The 19991-nt window shown below is 38.3% G+C and overlaps 1 protein-coding gene across 2 annotated transcripts in view; it reads left to right on the top strand.

The window, feature by feature from the left end:
- The window catches only part of LOC102789217 (uncharacterized), a 25647-nt gene extending 5656 nt beyond the window's left edge, over positions 1 to 19991 (top strand). For both annotated transcript variants that reach the window (XM_087831674.1, XM_087831673.1), the window contains exons 2-26: positions 2817 to 2896; positions 3461 to 3590; positions 3775 to 3942; positions 4055 to 4192; positions 7084 to 7235; positions 7632 to 7735; positions 8128 to 8320; positions 9288 to 9416; positions 9879 to 10022; positions 10126 to 10261; positions 10661 to 10811; positions 11851 to 11987; positions 12343 to 12454; positions 13015 to 13078; positions 13164 to 13367; positions 13714 to 13859; positions 13950 to 14068; positions 15913 to 16034; positions 16130 to 16227; positions 17342 to 17478; positions 17806 to 17930; positions 18073 to 18218; positions 18573 to 18675; positions 18772 to 18908; positions 19056 to 19991. In XM_087831674.1, coding sequence (XP_087687800.1) covers positions 3461 to 3590; positions 3775 to 3942; positions 4055 to 4192; positions 7084 to 7235; positions 7632 to 7735; positions 8128 to 8320; positions 9288 to 9416; positions 9879 to 10022; positions 10126 to 10261; positions 10661 to 10811; positions 11851 to 11987; positions 12343 to 12454; positions 13015 to 13078; positions 13164 to 13367; positions 13714 to 13859; positions 13950 to 14068; positions 15913 to 16034; positions 16130 to 16227; positions 17342 to 17478; positions 17806 to 17930; positions 18073 to 18218; positions 18573 to 18675; positions 18772 to 18908; positions 19056 to 19170 — 3210 coding nt within the window. In that variant the 5' untranslated portion in view covers positions 2817 to 2896 and the 3' untranslated portion in view covers positions 19171 to 19991. The remainder of the gene's footprint in view (positions 1 to 2816; positions 2897 to 3460; positions 3591 to 3774; positions 3943 to 4054; positions 4193 to 7083; positions 7236 to 7631; positions 7736 to 8127; positions 8321 to 9287; positions 9417 to 9878; positions 10023 to 10125; positions 10262 to 10660; positions 10812 to 11850; positions 11988 to 12342; positions 12455 to 13014; positions 13079 to 13163; positions 13368 to 13713; positions 13860 to 13949; positions 14069 to 15912; positions 16035 to 16129; positions 16228 to 17341; positions 17479 to 17805; positions 17931 to 18072; positions 18219 to 18572; positions 18676 to 18771; positions 18909 to 19055) is intronic.

The following is a 19991-nucleotide window of genomic DNA, read 5'->3' as shown; positions in this document are numbered from 1 at the left end:
AGTAAATCGCCAAAGGTTTATTCTGTTCATCTGGACGTAGCGTTTTCAGCGAGAGAAATGTTTTGTCACTCATCCAAGTGACTTCTTCAGTCTCAGCTGATGGTTTCTTCTTCAGTCTCTCAAAATGGTTGCATTTTGAAGATTCTGCTGTGAAAAAACAACAAGCTGCGAAAACAGAAAAAAAACATTTGAGAAATTGCTACAATATTAGGAGTGGCAAAATGTAGTTTGATTCATTGTGACAAAGAAAGAAAGCACTGGTGAACTCAGCAATGCAAAAGACCTGAACGTCCACAGAAGACAACAGTGGTTGATTATCGCAGAATCATTTCCATGAGAAACCGATACACAACAGCCAGCCAAGTAAGCAATACTTTCCAGGAGGTAGGCGTATCACTACCCAAATCTACCATAAAGAGAAGACTGCATGAAAGTAAGGTTCACTGCAAGGTGCAAGCCTCTCATAAGCTTCAAGAATAGAAAGGCTAGATTGTACTTCGTTAAAATATCTAAGAAAAAAAAGTTCATTAAAGCAAAGACGTAGAATATTCATGAATCGCTAAGTCAGTCACCTGATCTTAACCCAATTGGCATGCGTTTCACTTGTTGAAGACCAAACTTCAGACAGAAAGCCCCATAAACAAACACCAACTGAAAGCTGCTGCAGTAAAGGCCTGGCAGTGTCATGGGCTGGGTCTGTGACCCAGTGTTTGAGTTCTTATATATTTTGGTATTCATTTGTGCCCTAGTTTAGTTCATCTAGTTAATTTCGAGGTTGCTGTTTAGTCCTTTGTTTTTTAGTTGTTTATGTCATCTCCTCCTGTATTCAGTCTCCCTGGTCCGTGCGTCTACCTGTCATGTGTTATGTCTGTGTGGTTATGTTCAGTTCAGGTCACGTCTAATCCCCATGTTTCCTGTTTTACTTTGAAAGTCTGTGTCTAATGTCAGTGTATGTAGTTTCACTTTCCCTGTCCTGTCATCAGGTTCATGTGTATCAGCTGTTCCCCCTCATGTGTTTCCACTTCCCTTGATCATCCCTTATGTGTATTTAGTCTCTGGCTGTATCCCAATTCAGGGTCTGCAGCCTTAAAGGCCGCATTTTTAGGCCGATTACGTAAAAGCGACGCGACGAAGGCTGTCCCAATTCAAAGGCTGCTCGAAATGCGTCCCTCAAATGCGTCCTTCATTTCCCTGAATTTTAAGGACGTGGCGGTGTAGACTTCGTGGCCCAACCTATCCCAGAATGCATAGCGGTGGGTGTGGATAAAAAAAAAAAAAAACGGCAGATGAGGGGCGCACGAAGAGTAACTTAGTAAACTAAGTACTGAATATTATGTCACTTATTTATGTGCAAATGTTTAATAACAAAGAACATTAAAACATTACTGTTGGCCACATGTTGGCAAAGTTATGTGACATTAGTGACGTTTGTACTAACTTGGTTTTAAAGCCTTTACTTTAAAATATACGCCGTTCAATAGCTGACCTTAATCTTACAGAGAATGATCAAAGCTCATGTAGAAACAAACAAACAAATGAACAAAAGATTTTCTCCTTCATTTCTGTCAAACAAAGCTGTATGAAACGTTTCCAGCTGTTAGTGTCATGGTTGCTAGGCAACCTGGGCAGCGCAACGGAGGCTAGACCGTCCCATTTCACAAGCCTCGCACTTCCGGCCTTACGGTCTTTAAGTACGCGGCCCTTGAGGATCGTTGAGGCTGCGTACTTTAAGGCTACAGACCCTGAATTGGGATACAGCCTCTGTGTTTCATTCAGTCTGTGTCGCGTCGTCTGTGTTCCCACCCTTCATGTTTTCACGGCCAGTCTTCGCAGTCATCGTCATAGTTCTCTGAGTCTCCATAATTTATCACAGTATTAGTTTCCCAGTTTAGTTATAGTTTAGTCACGGTATTTCTGCTTTGTTTGAACTCTGTGTCATCAGCCATAATAAAGGCTCGCTTTCAGTTTAAGTTCACTCCCGTCTACTCACTTGTGTTCGCACCTGGGTCCACCACACACACCACCGCACGGCCTGTCTCCACAGACCGTGACAGGCAGAGCATGGGAAACCCACAATTTGGTGATGGCCATGAGTTCAAGATTTCAGGCTGCCATTTTCAGCAAGTTGAGCCCTTTAAATGAAGGAATTGTGTTAAAAATGCTCTAGTTTATCACATTTTTATGCAATCTTTTTTGTTCAGCCCATTGAATTGAATCAACTTCATCTCAGTTGTTTTATTTAAAATTCATTGTGGTAATGTACAGAACCAAAATTTGAAAAAGAATTGTCTGTCCAAATTATTACAGACCTAACTGTATATTTTGGAGTTAGATGGCACTCCACTTACTGAAATGACTCCAGATCAAAACGTGTACATCTCTTGCTTTTAAGAAAGAGCTTGTTTGAAATTAAGTAAGGTTAAAGTAAAAAAAAAAATTCAGATGGATTTTTCTGCTTTTCCCACATAGAAAATTAGGTTCTCCACAACACGTCAACATTCTACCCATTCACTTGAATGAGATTTGGGGGGATTTTTGGGACTTAAAAATATAAAAACTATAAATTGTACACTCCAAAGAATTACAAGCCTTGGTATTGCAGCTAAGTAGTAGTAATAATAATAATATTAAATTAAAACAACCCAACATGTGGCATACTGTATTTTTCGGCATACAGGAAATTTTGAAATGCCTCTAATTCCCTCCCTATTCTGTAATCCATGCTCTGTATAGGTAGATAAACACTCAAATATTATTCCTTTCACTGCTGACCAAATACCTAAAGACATCCAACCCCCTTGGTTTTGTTTCCTTAGGTTTCAGTTTCACAGTCCACTCCTCCAACTACAACTAGGACTGAACAGTTGTTCTTCGTGATCTTTGGAGTTGTGTTAAGGTAAGATTTCCATCTCTTTTGTTAAATCCAATAATTACTTGCAATTACTGTGTAATGCACTTCAACATATCTCTGAAGTAGTTGAAGATAATATTGTAGTTAGCTGTAGCGCATTCAGCTGCAAAAGAAAGTCCCACGCATTCAGTTAGTCAACATGCCTCTTTGTGTATGCAGCTGGATATCATGACTCAGACGTCTGGCCTCTCCTATCAATAGGCATATGTTTATAGACAATTTTAATGAAGACAGAGGTGTGAGTCTATGAAGACATGTTGCCAAATGACCAGCTGAAGAATAGTTTACACAAATGTGAAAGTGTGCTCCTCTGAAAAAAAAAAAGAATAAATTTGCTTCAAGTTACTAGAATAAATTGAAAAGATAAATGGCCATTTAAATTTAACTGAATAACCAAATAAATAGTATTTTGTATTTTACATCTCATTGAGTTCATGTATTGTCATTAGTTTCAGACAAGGGCAGCAATGTAAATAAAATTTAATATCATAAGTTCTCTGATTTTGGTATTTGAGTGTTGATGAATATAATCTCCTGGTCTACGTTTAGATGGGTGCAATATTCAATCTACTTGAGCAGCACAGACTGGAATCATACTACAACCAGTTTGTTCAGATGGGTGTTAAAGATGAAAAAGATTTCCTGGACAGTGTGATGGAAGAAGATTTAAACAGCATTGGTAAGAATGCTTGATATACCAAAGACAAGCTAGGACTTTAGAATAGCTCTCTCATTACAAACATGTTAACAAAAAAAAGCTGTGCAAATATAGAGAATTTCAAATCTGTGTATCAGGGTCTAGCTTTTTGCAGTATTTCAGATTACTTTCTCTGAAAGCTGAATTTATTTTGTCTCTTTTACAGGTTTAAGTCATGTGGAAAAGAATCGTTTTGCAATCATGAAAGACTTCATTCAAAGACTGAGCACTCCAGAACGTCAAATCCTAACTGGCAGACCGGTGCAAAAGTCAGTGAAGTCATTCAGTCTTCAGTACACATACCCCAAATGTCTTAAACCAAAGGTTATTTCAGGTAACAGGAACACATCTTTTAAAGGCTCTTATCCTAAATGCCCCCTTTGGCATGATTAAAGTAATTTATATATGGACATGGAGGTGAAATGTTTAAAATTACAATGCTACAGATATGGATCCGGCACAAAACACAATTGAAGACATAATGCTGAGAATCTGTCACCTTGAAAATGTTGGAAACACCAAAGGAGTTTGTCTCTACACAGTAGATGGGATGCCCTTGACAGACGATCCCTTCTTCAACACATGTGAGTCAGAAATGGAGGAGTGAATGATTCTATACAGTTAGGTCTATTTAGGTTTTGGACACTGACCTTTTTAAAAACTATTTTATTGTGTACCAAAACATGTTAGTTATATTTAGAAGATTAATATGAGTAATAAGTCTAATAAGACTTTCATCTGGGACTCAAGGGATTGAACAAAAATACTTCAGTAACTTTTAAGGAATTGTAGTCACTTTTATACACACTTTATTTTCAAGTGCTTTAACCTCCTAAGACCTGAACTCTTCTACAGCATGCATTTTTAATTTCTCTTTGATATTTGGACTGATTGGGACCTGATGAATGTAAAAACAAAGAATTACCAGATTTATTTATTTTTTACCTGATTTTTGTTTCTAAGAAAAATGAGAGCCACATATAAGGATATTCGTTTAAAATTTCAATAGGATAGTAGCAGTATAATGTCCCCGTAAGTGGATATCAGGCCCTTGTAGAGCAAAATTTTGTATTTTGGTCTAAATAACCCAAAATGTGATGTCCACATATGTGGACGCCAGGTCCTAGGAGGTTAAAATGTGTCTGTCCAAAAATACTTAACTATATTTGTCAAGTCATCTTAATTTGTGCACTTTTCTCACGTGAAATGGATTGATGCATCTACTCCAGGTGTTTAACTTGATTTCACTCAATTACCACGCAGATCACCTATAGGTGAAAAACCTTTAAATTGAAGCTCCAAAAGATACAATACCATGTTTGTTATCACACAACAACATATAAAACATTTCCTTCATTAAGTACAGGTAAAATGTTCATTACTGTCCGCACACATCAATAGTCTTACAAACAGAGACTAAAACTAAACAATAGAGCTGCTTATAAAGGGGCAGTCGACCTGCGGTACAATGATAATGCTACTTAAGCTAGTGGTAGCTGCGATTCTTTAGCAATTTTTTAAACACTCTTTTAGCTTAGTTAGCTTAGACAATATCTCCACTAGTGACATTTCTATGTGCAGTGTGCCACTTGCTCCTTACCAGAGATGGGCAGTAACGCGTTACTTGTAACGCATTACTGTAATCCGATTACTTTTTTCAAGTAACGAGTAAAGTAAGGGATTACTATTGCAAAAACGGTAATTAGATTACTGTTACTTTCCCGTAGGAACGCTGCGTTACTGAGTTACTAAAACCGTGATTTTTTTGCGAGAAAGTCTCATGACAGTGACGTAAGCAAGTGCGACGTTCGTGACAACAGCTGTGTGCAGATCAACAATGGATAATATATCAAGTGTGGGAGAGAGTATGAGTGTGCAGTGTTTAAAGCGTGGAAGTACTGACCTTACTTTAAGTTTGATTCCATAAAAAGTGACAAAAACATTTGCGTCCGTTGTGCGTGGGAAGAAAACTTCTTTTTACAGCGAAAAAAAACCCCTAAACTTCCAAGCAAGCACCGAGTGCGCTACGACATAATGGGAAATTCACAGACAAACTCGCGGATTCTTCCACTGACCGCTGCGGCACACCTGCACCAAGGTAAACCTCCGCCTACCCTACTCCTGCTTTACAGGTGAAAATAGAGCAAAAGGACCGCTAGTCTTTGACTTTATTTATTTTCTGCTGTGTTTTACTTGCATCTATTTGAAAGAGTGAGTGTAAACACAAAATAAATAAATAAATTATGTGCTGGAATGTGCAGAAAATAGGTTTAAATATTAAACAAATTTCTTCCAGTCAGTGAATGTTGCATATAATAAAATTTTTGCTTGATGCATAAAGTTAAAAGATTAAAACTAATAAAACAAGTTTTAAAAAGGGACCTTTCCATTTGATTACATTTTGTATGATGGATCAGTAGCGGTTTTAGATACGGGCGACACGGGCGGTTGCCCGGGGCGGCATTGTGGTGGGGGGCGGCATCACGGGCATCGGCAAAAAAAATAAAAAATGCTTGTACTCATGCTGCCCCAACGTCAACCAGCGCATAGTGGGAATGTCACAGGCACCGATCGGCTTTCTATCGCCCAACTCGCAAAGTAAAACAAAATAAAAACACGAAAACACCAGACATTATGATACAGACTTATAATTTGCACCGATGTTTTTTCGAAATTCTATACACGAAAAGTGAGCGCGAGAGCCCTCGGTGTGCCTGCTCGCTGCTGAAGTCAAAGTAAACTTTATTGTCATCTCCGCTACATACAGTCCAGTCTATAGAGCGATGAGACGACGAGGTTACAACAGTGCAAATAAACAAACAATAAATATAAGAAGAGACTTTCCAAAAGACGGAAGATATCACCTGCAGTGTTGCCAAGAAACTTGGGCCGTCGGTTTTAGTTTGATGGTTGGCATGGGACAACTGAAGGTCATTGACAATGGCGTCAGCCATTTAGCTTCCTCCCTTATCCTCATCTGCATAAAGTCAGCTTTTCTGAAACCTCTGTAGGTTACTTTAAAGGTCCCTCTGAAAACTTGATGAATTATGACACCATTACACTTTGAATTTGTTGCCTGTAAGTTCACTCTGTAGTTCCATCTGTTAATAAGTAAGAAATCTGCTAGAAAAATATAGGCTTTAATGTATCATTGAAACAGGATTAGTAGGAAATAAATCTTGTCTATTATCCAAATACAAGCAGGTTTTAGGGTAAGACTTATGATCACATGATACCATGGGAGAGTTCATTTACAAACTTGAATGAATAGTTTTCAGACTGCTGGTAAGCGCTAGCAGTTTCTAAAATGATTTTGGTCATAGGAAAGGAATATACTTTCATACATGTAGATGGGACACTTTAAAAATGTTTTTTTTAAATTAATTGTTGTTTTAATGTTTTGTTTTATTTTTTTATTATTTTTTGTTAACTGTGGATCTGGCACAGTTATTCTATTTATTATGTTCTTTTCCAGGGTCTTTGAAAGAAAGACACATTGAAAATGGAGCTGTAATTTATGCCATTTTTACTCCGAGGGAAAACTTGACACAAGCTCCAAAAATGCTAAGACAAGAGTCTGGCAAGACCTCTGGAACAGATGTCATTCGATGTCACATCATGCTCAAGGTGCGTCTTAAAAACAGTATGCTGCTCAATTGAGGATATTGGCAACTGCTGGCAAATGAAACTGACCAGTCAATTTTCATATTATATCTTTACGGGGGAACAGATGACCTGTAATGATTTCTGAAATCTCTTATTTTGTTTAGACACAGTGGTTTTAAGTAGTATCTGAGTTTCTCTAAGCCCCATTTTAAAAATGAGGGAAAAATAGACCTTCACTTGATAAACAGTCTTTCTGTTGAGGAGGGAAGAATAAAATGGCAGAAATAAAGTGAATCGATTATTTTTATTAATGTATAGTTTATTGTTGTAAATGTCAGCCTTCATTTTTAACATGTATATAAAGTTATAATTGAAATTAATTCTGTACCTTTAACATATTTTTCTTTACCTGTTAAGGGAAACTTTGAGATTATGGTGAATTTGGAAACTGACACAATCGCAACTCTAAAAGTGATCCTGTCAAATGCAAGTGGAATACCAGCACATGTCCTCCATCCCAGGTAAACTGCCTCACAAAAACCTTGTTTTTACCCATCAGGCTGAAAAAGTGTTGTCATCACTCTGCTGCGAGCAGGGACAAGCTGGTTTGTGAATACGATCACTCCAGAACAAAGCAACACAGGATATTGAAAGTCATACCATATTTAGATCTACTAAAAGACCTTAACCTCAAGGTCAGAGGTCAAGGTTTCTCTTAACTGGAAGAAGCAAGTCACCTAGGCTTTTCACATTCATCACATTCCATCCACTCATTTACTAGAAAACGAAGGGTAGCATTGGTAGCCACCAGTATTTTTGTTACTTTTCACCCATCGCCACCCCCACATTCACATGCTTAAAGTCTTAGCATTGATGGAGTTCTTCTGTTCTCTGGTGTCCCTGTTTTATATAGAGGTAATAATTTGGGTGGTGACATACTCCAAAAGTGTGGAATCTCTGAAGGGTCAACTATTGCCTTCGCTCTGTCCTCGTTTACTGAAGAGACTCCCCTTGATGAAACTTTCTACATCAATGATGTCGTGCCTTCAGTCCAACAAAGCCAGAAAGGAATCAGTGTGTTCCTGTCTTCTCTTTATGCTGTTGGGGTAAGCTGTTTTATATTTAACACTGTCCCATATTGTCCCATTGTCTTGCTATCCTATGAACATGAACTTTATTTATTCTGTTATTTAGCCTGTCTTCAAGGTGATATTCTGTTTTTTTGAAACGGATAGCTGAAAGACTACATAACAGATGATTGCACACAGAAATTCACATAAAGTCCTTACATTCAGTCCAGGCATTGGTGAACCTCAGAAATTCTTCCACAAATAATGACGAGGTTGATGCGAGACAGCGATTTAGAAGTAGAACCACATATTCACTCTTTACATTGCGTTTACATAGGAATATCATCAGAATACAACCAGTTGCCACCTTGTTAAGTAGAGTTCCCTATTTTAGAGAGAGGCATTGCAGATGAGTTGCTTTTATGGGTGCAGACACACTCAGATTGATTGCAACATGTTGGCAGTCTGTCGTTGCTTAGCAGTTATTTGCAAAGCTTCGCCAGTCTGGTTGAGAGTGACTCTAGTCAAGCTACAACTGTTTGGAGGCATGTTGTTTGCCACCAGGCAACCTGTTCAATCACATTACGATTGAAGTGTTCAATTGGTTCTCAAAAGCAAAGAAGGAATCAGTCTATTTTCATTCTGGTTATAGTTTTGTCTTTGTGACCTCTGTACTTGGAAAAATAGCCAAAATCACACAGCAGCTATTATAACTAGACTGTATGGTGAATCTATTTTTAAAAAAAACAAAAAGATGCCATAGCTACTGTGAATCAATGAACCTCCTTATTGAAATTTTTTTCATCAGTTGAAATATAGCTTTGTCTTCAGCAGGCCATTTGTCCAGTATTAACCCTGGAGAAATAAACACTGTGGGTTCTTTATTGTGCACTTTGTTGACCTGTGTTCACAAACTAAACTGAAATGTGGTAAATTTAGTTTAGATTGTGTTTAATTTTTCTGATTAACCCAAATTCTAATATTTCTGTGTATTTACTTGTAGAAAGACCTTCCTGAAATAAACCGGAACAAACTGATAGCTTACATACGAAAATTGACGGGATGTAACCCCCTCACCCAAAGTTTGCATCAGTTACTCTGCAGGAATGAAAGGATGACCAGGAACCAGAAGGTAAAAAGTATGAGGTGGTGTAAGACTTGTTACAGTTTTAGACTATCTTCTTCATAAATAGAGGACAGCTGACATGCTGCTGCAGTTTTAAGTCTTTGCACCACTGGCCTCGTAATCCTCCAACAAATCTGGTATCAGACTTTTATGTGACTTTTTGCATGTTTTGTCCACTGATTTTAACACAGCAGCTTTTTTGCACGCCACCTCCCACCTGCTATGTGGTGATTTAGGCTGTAAAACATGCATCATTTTGAGTGTACTGTAATTTTATTTCATTTATTTAATTAAAATGATATTGCCATGATGGTAACTTGTGAATGAAACCATCTGAAGTGTCACAGTATTCATGAATGTAGAGATTGATATCCATGTATGCTCATCGTTTGTACAGTATATAACTGTGATTTACTCACTGCTTATTTAGCATGAAAATTTTGTTGTATACTGAATGATTTCTTGCAGATTGCAGTTGTTGAGGGCTTATACATGCTCTTCAGGGAGTTATTGCCCCAGCAAGCAACACAGCGAGGGAAAAAAATCATAGAGGACCAGGATGTCTTTGAAAATTCATTGTACTGCTGGGCACATCTCCTTTCAAAAATTGAGGTATACTGAGTTTATTTTTGAACAGAAGCTGGTCTTTCCCAGTATTTTGTATAGATATTATCTCTGTAGTTTAAATGTATCATACTTGGCTCTGTTTTGACAGAAACAAGCATCAAACCATGAAGTCTATGCTCCCATCTCTCTCGTGTCCAAAGATGGTGACCATTTCTGCGAACCTGTCAGAGTACCTGGAGTACCAGATGTCTTTGAAAGGGCGTACGTCCTTCAGAAAATCAAAGGTACAAATAGCACTGAAAGAGTTTAAACTATAAAGTTTAAAGGTTTTAATGTGTCTAAATGAATATAGGTTTAATATTTTATGTCATTTTTGCTGCAATACTAGTTTATTAATTACTTTGCATATTCAAATAAAATAAATAAGATAAAAATAACCGGATTTGACAGTATAAAGCATCCATAATGAGAGAGCCTTTAAAGGTAGCACCTTCTTCAGCCTGGTGCAGTGATAGCTATGTATTAATATAAAAATGTATAGAACTGTTAATTATTTTAAAATGAACTCTTGTGCACAAGCATTGCTGCATCACCAGATATAAAACGTTAGTTGGTTGAAATTTTTAATAAATTGCATTATGGTGGTGAATTATGTGTTTCTGGCTTCTTTTTATTTTGTTTAGATGGAGAGAAGATTCCAAATTGCACCGAAGAGCCTTTGCGAGAATTCTCACTACAGAGAGCCACTGACATTGAGAAAATCCTGCTCAGCATTCCTCGATTTGTCCGAACGTATCCTCTGTGGAGTCTCCACGACAAGACATCTGGTCAGAAGTATGTGTGACTGAGTTATTTCTTTCAACACAACTTGAGCAGATTTCCTTTACTTTCTGTTGGTATAGATAACAAATTAAGATACACCTATGCACAGCTGAACAGTAAAAATTATTGACTTAGTTAGGTTTAAAGTATATGCTTGCTCTGCAGGTGGTTTTTAATGAATGCCATTCAATTTCTCATGAATTCTTGATTATTCATTCATGATTGTTTTTAGTAATACAGTATTGTCCACAAGTCTTGACCCACCACTCATTTCTTTATATTTGCGTCCAAGGAGCCAGGATCATTTTCAGAAGAATTGCTTTGTTTTTTCAAGCCACTTAGCACTGACTTGAATCATGTTTAAAAAAATGATCCCAAACACACTGCAAATGCAGTAAAGGCAAACTGGATAGAAAAACAACACTATTGGCGTGTTGTACCATACTTGGTATGAGCCTGGCTCAAGTGTTGAAATTAGTTGTTTCCACCTATAGCAGGATCAGTTTTGCAAAGTATTGTGCTTCGTTGGAATTTGTTTAAATGTCTCCCTTTTTAGGTAGTAAATTGTCATCGAAGGCTGACATGCTGTCAGACAGGCATAAACATATGGTACTGCAATACAAAAAGATATTGCGATATGACACTTTTATATAACACACAAATTTATACCATTATTATCTCAGACAATATATGGCACAGCCCTGTTATGTACTTTGTTTCCATCTAAATTTGCACGTTTTAATAAATCCCTGCACCCATCTCCCATTTTTCAAGCAAAATACAAAGAAATTAAGAGTAACTCAAGGCCCAAGGCACAGTGATGTATTTTAACCTGACAGTGTCTAGTCTACACTGTCCAATGCTTGAATATCCTATGCAAGCAGTCTGAGTTAAAACATAGTTTTGAGTTAGTTAGTCTTTATTATTAATTATTATATATTAATTACACATATTCATCTGGTATCTAGGATTGTCTCAAAGACAATATAAACAGGTTGAATAATGACTTGTTTTAAAGATTTTTTTTTTACTAATTCATTGAATGAAACAGCTTTCAGGTGAATATTCAGTGGACTTTTGGCAGCATGGTGGAATGTTTGAAGTCTTTCCCTCGCCTTAATGTGACCCCACCTCTACATCTGAAGGACCTGGGACATTATCAGAGCTGCCTTGTTCTACTTAGTGAAGGTATTTCATCCTTTTCCAGTCTAAATATTCACATCTTTCAGTGAAACATCACTTTTATACCTTACAAACACTTGTATCATACAGCAGATGCCACTGACTTGTCAGGTTTTAGTCCACAGATGTGTTCATTTTGCAGCAGTTTAAGTCTAAATTGAGGGGTATGTTCCACCTTTGCTTAGATTTCCTTTACTGTTGCTCCTGTTACAGTAGAACTGTTAGTCACTTTAAATTAAGTGGACAAGGAATTTCCACCAGTTCTCCTACTTTGCCTTTGACCTCTGACATCAAGTTTTTATCATGTGTGTTGGGAGGCATTATACTTAATGTTTGCTTCATTTTCATATTTCTCTGTCAGATAATCTGGGCATTTATTTGCATAAAAACAAAAGAGCAGCTGATATGATCGAAGTGCGCAATTGTCTGGATGGAAAAGTAAAAACGATGGATTTAAACTTGCTAGCAGCCAAGTGAGTACCTAAACCAAAACAAAATGGAGTGAACTAATGAAGGGCAGACTCATTCTGGCACATAATATATGCTTTAATACGTGCAGGCTGCTGGAGTCTTCTATGACGAACTGAGAGGTTCTTCTTCACTTACCTGTTTTCACACTGTTTATACACCATTTTGCATTTAATTATCAGTCATTATTAATTTCTGGCTCTTCCAGCGTGTCTTCCTCCCCTCCCCCAGCCAGTCACAGCAGATTACTGCCCCTCCCTGAGCCTGGTTTCTGCTGGAGGTTTCTTCCTGTTTCTTTCCTTCCCACTGTCACCAAGTGCTTGCTCATAGTGGCTTGTCTGATCCTTTTTTCTTTATCTCACAAGATAAAATACCTAAAAGTTACTGTTGTTGTGATTTGGCGCTATATAAATAAAATTCAATTGAACTGAATTGTGCATCTTGATCTGCATTAAAGGCACAATCTACCCAACCAATAACAGGAAATTCACAGAGTATGTGATGCTTGTCTCGTGTTAACTGTGTAAAGCTATAAAGATGGTGTTTTGTCCTTTTTTTAATACAGCACTGGCGACCACAGAGACGACCAGTCATTTGTTACAACCAGAACTCCAAATGAGGCAATACTGGTGAGATCTGGGAAAATTTTAGTTGTAAAGGAATCAAATCAAAACATTTGCTAAACATTTCCTCTTCCTGACTTTATTACTTTAGGTACTGATCGATACAAGCTCCTCGATGGAAGAGGAGTGCTACGAAAATGCAGAAATAAAGAAAATCAATGCTGTCAAAGAGCTCTTTGACAACTTTGCCACGAGGAGCATGGCGTACGATTTCCATCACGTCATTGGTCTTGTAAAGTTTGACTCCATGGTGAAAATGCTCCACACATTCACAGAAAATCTGGAGAAGTTCAAGGTGATTGCAAAACATTGTGAGGATGGAAGACTTTCCTCTGGAAGCTTGTTACTGCCACTCAAGAAGAATTTTATTGCCCTCTATATGTAAAAATTGTGAGGTGGTATTGTGAGTGGGGAAATTTTGACATACTCAGAAATACCTGAGTTTTGAGATACCTGATCAGTAGCTCTAAGTTTTGATAGAATAAAGCTAAAAAATAAAAATTTTACTTGGGTCAACCTGGCAACTTTTTTCCCCCCATTTTCAAGTAAATAAATAAACATGCTGTAAGTGAACAACTTGCTCGGTGGCGCTAATATAATTTTTTTCCTTGTCGCCTTTTTGGGGTTCTTTTGTTTTTTAGTTCCACACACGTAACCTTGAGGCGAGCGGATGTACTCTGCTGTACGACGCGCTACGACGTGGAGCTTCAGAGCTGGAAAAGATCAAGGCGAGCTTCCCAGATTGTAGACTCCGCGTCCTGTGCCTCACTGATGGCAATGATTCTGGGTAAGTTTCCCTTTCTGCTTAAGTTGCCTTTGATCACCCATCAATTATGTTTTTCTGGGGCAGCAGTTGACTGTTTTCATCTTGCCATAGGTCCTTTATGGACCCAGCTGCTGTGACAGCCAAGTTGCTGAAAGCAAACGTCACTGTGGATTCAATCCTTCTTGGAAATGTGGAAAATAACATGCTCCATGGAATCAGCAATGCAACAGGTAAAACTATTTATATGTATAAAATAATGCACAATTCTCTGCCCCTAAAAGTAAAAAAAATATCCCATGTTTAAATTAATCTAAAAGCTGCAATCTGTTGGAAGAGGAGTCTCACTGATTGTAAACAGTTCAACTGGTTTGTACAAAAGCTTTTTTCTCACACGCCTAAAAACTAGGGGTGCAACGATACACAAAATTCACGGTTCGGTTCGGTTCGATACTTTGGTGTCACAGTTTGATATTTTTTCGATACAAGAAAATGTTCATGCTTTTTTTAATTTGTCATTTATTAAAATTATAAATATATATTTTAACTCAAACGTACAGTTTTTAAATTTAATGTTGCTGAAACAACAAAGGGATAAAATAATAAATCTATCTGATCGAGAAATCACTCATGTTTGGAAAAGAGAGTTTATTACAGAGAAATGGCTCTTTCCAAAATAAAAGCTATACTATACGCTTCTTCTGGGCTATACTCTCAGCAGCATATTAAACTTGTCAAGTCCCCATAAGGAGAATCATGTGCTAACAGCTGTCTAAATGACTCGGGTAAAGTTTGTAGCATGCCTGCTTGTTGTTTTTGTCTGCTTCCACTTGTCTTTGCACTAGGATGCTGTCGGAGTAAATGTGCAGTCATATTCGTTGTGTTCCCACTAGTGCTGTCAGCGTTAATCTCGTTGAAATGACGTTAACGCCACAACACGGCAAATCTCCGTTAACGAGCTACCGCGGATCGCCCCGTGCGTGGGGCTGGACGGCCAACACGTTAACGAGCTAACTGCGCTAACACACTAGTTCCCACCCATGTAATTGAGCATTGCGTGGCACATCCGACATACTGTTTTACTTTTGTCCATGACACGCTTACCTTCAGGGTCATACGTCACATGAAGACCAAAACAGTTCCAAACGCCAGATCTGAATGAGGGTGGGGGAGGTTCAATTTGCCATGTTGCAACAAGCTCAGCTTCTGTCTTGCTAGCTTCCGCTGTCCTCAGTGGATCTGCGGTCGACAGTGCAGCCTAGGCGGAGTAGTCGAACGCAGATCCACTGAGCATTCAACACAGACAGCATCGTCAGAAGAAAAGTTGATAAAATAAATTAAAAATGTTGTATTGTTCGATACATATGTGTACCAAACCGAAAGCACTGTATCGAACGGTTCAATATCGATACGAGTATCGTTGCACCCCTACTAAAAACATCACACTAGAACTCAACTCTGCCATGCACAACCCCCTATGCAAAAAAAAAAAAGTAAGGCCATGCTCTTGGATGCATTTTTTAACCGGTGCGCCATCTGGAGGCTTGGACGTAATGAAACTATTTGGCATCTGCTTAACAGCTGGACACAAAATGATCATCAACAAAAAGTAGTGTCAGATGCACATAGAAGTACTCTCTGTGTGAATTTAGGTAAATGCGAAATTGTTAATGGGAACCTGCAGCTGTTTAGAACTGGAATCGCAGGAATCAAACCTGTAAATGGGCACGCATGGAATCAACTTTTGGCCCATTTTATTGGACCTTTGTGATTTCATCTCAACTGCTTTCAGGATTTTTTTTTCTTTCTGTGCTTTAGTTCTATAATCAGTTAACTGAGCATGAGACATTGGCTTAGTCTCTGCAGTATTTCTGGTATTTGTCATTATTTTCTGTATTTATATGTATCTGTATTAACAGTGTAGTCCTAAACTCTGGCTTATCTAAAAATAACAAAGTTTAAAAAAAACAAACAAACATCCATCCATTCGCTTCCACGAATTTGATGCCAAAAAGGGGCCAAACAGTGACTTACATTTTAATAATTCCTTTTTAAAATATTTCAAACCCGTTTACAGGTGGCTGCTGTTTCAAACCACAGACAGTCAAAGATGGTCTGAAACTCTTTGAGATCGAGACAGTTCTTTCTCTGGAGCAGAGGAAGCCCAAAAAAAAACTTGACCCTTCTTCCATCACTGAGGTCTGTTTATAGTCTGCTTCAAAAGGAAATCTGATCACTCTTTAACTTCATACATGGACGTCATATGGTTATTATATTTTTTTCATGTTTTATAGGGAATACTTAAAAGCATGTTTACTACTCGGGGCTATGATGCATATCCAGAGACATCCTTGCCAAGCCAGATAAACAGCAAAGTGACGGTGACAGAAAGGTGAGTGGCAGAAACATCCATCCTGTAGAAGCTAAGAACACACCTGATCAAAGAAAATGAGTTTCTTGAGCTGTTAATGAAACAATTTACTCTGCTTGCCTGGTTTATCTAATCCAGTGTTTCCCAAACACTGTGCCTGCGGCACATAGGTGTGTAGTTAGAAATGATACGGTGTGCTGTGGGAGATCGTCTGGTTCCACCTGACTTTAAGCGAGAGTAACGGGCAGAACAATTACGTTCTTTCCCACTTGAAGGCAGTACATATACCATATACCTCCTCTATTTAAATGGGTCACCAACTGCCAGTAAAACAGAAGAAGGTGAAGAAGAACTTGCATAATAGTCATGCTGTGAGATGACGCAGCACGAATAGCAATAGATGAATATTTGATAAGAAAAAGTGGTCAGTCTGACCTGGGTCCTAGGGAAAATTCTGACCCAGATGAAGGGCTTAGCATGAGTAGTGGTCAGAAGAAACCAAAAAGGTATACTGGGGACAAACCGAGCCAATTCCGCTATACCTGGTGCCCGGGGAAAATGTATCAATATGCTTTTTGTGACATTTTTGTTTGGTGGTGTGCTGCGTGATTTTTCTGATGTGAAATATGTGCCGTGGCTCCAAAAGGTTGGGAAACACTGCTCTAATCTGTCCAATATAGTTTTGTTCAGCTGTCCAAAATATGAAGAGATTCGACTTATAGTCATACCTCAAGAGAAAAAGTAGTCTGCTTCCACTTGTAAGACATCAGTAAATGTCAGTTTTCATGCAACTACTTTTTTTTCCCACTGTAGTTGCAGATTACTGTGAAATCTTATTTTTACAAGGTTCTGACACCCAGTTGAAGCACCGCCCAACAGGACAGGCAGTGCATCAGGGCCATGGAAGCTGGGTTTTTATTTTTAAAAATGTGTATAGGCTTCCTGACAAAAAGCATGTCATTTAGCACGTACTTGTATAAGTTTCACGACAGTCTAAAATATTTTGTTTATTAAGACTCAATGCCTCCTTAGTCTTGTTCTATATGAATAGTGATAATTTTGACTTTTTGTGGTCCTTTTTTATTACATGCATTCCTTATGAAACATTATATAAAATGCATTCAATTCAAAACAGTGCTCTGAAAAAGAAGATTCGGGAGGCAAAGGATGGACGTTTCATGGAGAAGGACAAACGTATCGTGGAGGAGCTCAAGTGCCTGCATTGTGACCCTCATCCTTTCTTTAGAGTCTATCCATCAGAGTCAGACTTAAGTAAGTGATGCGGTCTCTCCCCTGACCTGTTTGTATTGCTTTGTGTATTTTATTTGATCTGGGCTGCCTGATAGACCCATAATATCAGTGTTTTAACATTGTGATGCAGCTGATGAATTCTTGCTTTGTGGTAGATCTTTATTCTGTATTCATTGGGAGATTTTAATGCTAATCAAACAATTAAATTTAAAAAAAAATGAATGCAGCATGTTGATTACTTATTAGGGATTTGTGTTTGCAGTCATTGTACTGTTGAGAGCTGCATAGCAACACTTTCTAGGACCTGTAGTGAATAGCAACAATGTTTGATTGTTTTCTGATTTTCAGTGTTCTGGAGGATTCTCATGCAAGGACCTCCTGACACACCATATGAGAAAGGAGTGTTTGAGCTGTACTGCCAGTTTGGTCCTGAATACCCAGTGAAGCCTCCGCTCGTTCGCTTTGTCACACGTGTATCCTGACAAAATACAAACAAAAGCTGTTTAGACATCTACAGTGTTCATGTTAAAATGGTTTCCAGTTATTAGGGTAATATAAAAGTGGTAACTGCATGCATGTTTCTCGTAGCGAGCATTTATCTTAACACAGCGGCAGGTGTACCACTGCAATGTCAACAGTGTTGGCCGCATCTGCCACAACATATTTGATCGCAGCTACAACGCCCACGTCACCATGAGGGACATATTTGATGCTGTGTATGGACTCCTCATCATCCCTGAGCCTGATGACCCACTGGACAGGTGAGACATGCACAACTTTATTACTATAAGCACTCAACAGCCACTTTATTAGTTACACGTTGCTAGGACCAGATTTGACCCCTTTTTGCATTCAGAACTGTTTCAGTATGATCAGCTAGTTATATTTGCACCTACAAGATGTTTGAGTATTTAATACAAGTTAATGATATGGATGATGAGCTGGTGTTCAGACCGAGGTGTGAGTTTTAGATGATCTCTGTGAGGGAAATGTGTCTCTAAACTGATAAACAGTCTGCTGAATTGTGTGATTCTTGTAGAGCTCACTTTTTTCAGATGCTATTTCAGACCCCAGACATGAATACTTACATTTGCATATTAACCTTTTCCTGGAAGCATTTTAGCCGAGGAATTCCTGACGAGCCGCGAGACGTACGAACGAGAAGCCAGAAAGCACACGGGAGAACATGCTGGAAAGTCAATGGATAGCATGGAGGAGGTGAGTGAGTGAACAAAATATTTATGGGATTTTTCTGTTTTATGTAAAAGATTTTTTTTGTGATCACATTACTTTGACTTATTTTCCTTTCTAAAGAAACTGGTTGATCCTGTGCCAGAGTTTATACCACAACATCTGATTTGTCCTCTAACCAAGAAGATGTTTGTTGATCCTGTGAAAACAGTATATGGCACCGTGTATGAACGGAAAGCCATTGAGGAACACCTCAAACAGTGAGTTCAGGGGTTAAAAGTCCTCATAAAGTTCCAAAAGTTGCCTCACAGTCTGCTTTATTAGCAATTTTAACTTGCTTTTGGCTTTTCACTAAATGATCAGGCAGAACATGTTCTAGGGTTGTGAATCTCCTCTCTCTCTTCCAGACACCGGTATGATCCGATGGCTGGCCCAGGAAACGAGCTTGATGCGAGTGACATGATGGCGGACAGGGACATGAAGAAAATGGTGATGGATCATCGAGCTCGCCAAATTCAATGAATGTGGGAGGGAACAGACTGGCTGAAGATTAGCTAGACTTTTATAGGGGTTTCTTTTTTTCTTTTTCTCTCAGCTTGTTGGTGGTGTGGCATTTCTATCACACAAGTTCTAAACAAGTTACCAAGTTAGTGAAGTCTCAGGTTGGTTTTTCTATCCATTTCTGAAGATTTGTTTACAAAGGACTCTGAGCACTTAATACAGTTTTTATTCACTGTTCATTGCATACTTTTATAGAACTTCTTCTACAAGAGACAAACCAGCCTTCCTGTATGGGAAAGTCAAATATCGTAGAAATTTCAGCTGCATAGCTGATAATATAAAAACATGTTCAGTTCACAGTTGATTATGCTGTTCATTATTTGACCAAATTTCTTGATTATCTTCTGTTTTTTAAGTGATTAATAAGAGTTCGTTGCAATTATTGTGGTTGCGAATATATAATAAAGTATAAAAATGAGTGATGGCAGATTTTCTGGTATTTCTAGCTCATTCTTTTATTCTTACTCATGTTCCAAATTCAGACTAGATTCTTAGGGTGTTGACAGAGCACTATATAGAAGGTATGAAGGAGTTGCACTGTATCTATGTGGATTTAAAGAAAGCATTAGAGGAACTATCTCCATGAGGAAGTCAGGGGTATTCTTGGGTTGAGGTCATTACTCTCTGCAGGCCAATCAAGTTCTACCACACCAAACTTGGTCAACCATGTCTTGGAACAGGAAGGGAAAAATCCCCAAATCTCCAAAATATCTCGGTATGCAGAAGCATGAGGAGTTACTTTCACTGGAACAATGGGTCTGAGTTTTAAAAATATTAAAATT

The sequence above is a fragment of the Neolamprologus brichardi genome, chromosome 18 (genome assembly GCF_056152115.1).
Source record: "Neolamprologus brichardi isolate AB-2024 chromosome 18, ASM5615211v1, whole genome shotgun sequence".
Taxonomy (NCBI): domain Eukaryota; kingdom Metazoa; phylum Chordata; class Actinopteri; order Cichliformes; family Cichlidae; genus Neolamprologus; species Neolamprologus brichardi.
This window is presented reverse-complemented; position numbering and strand designations above follow the sequence as displayed.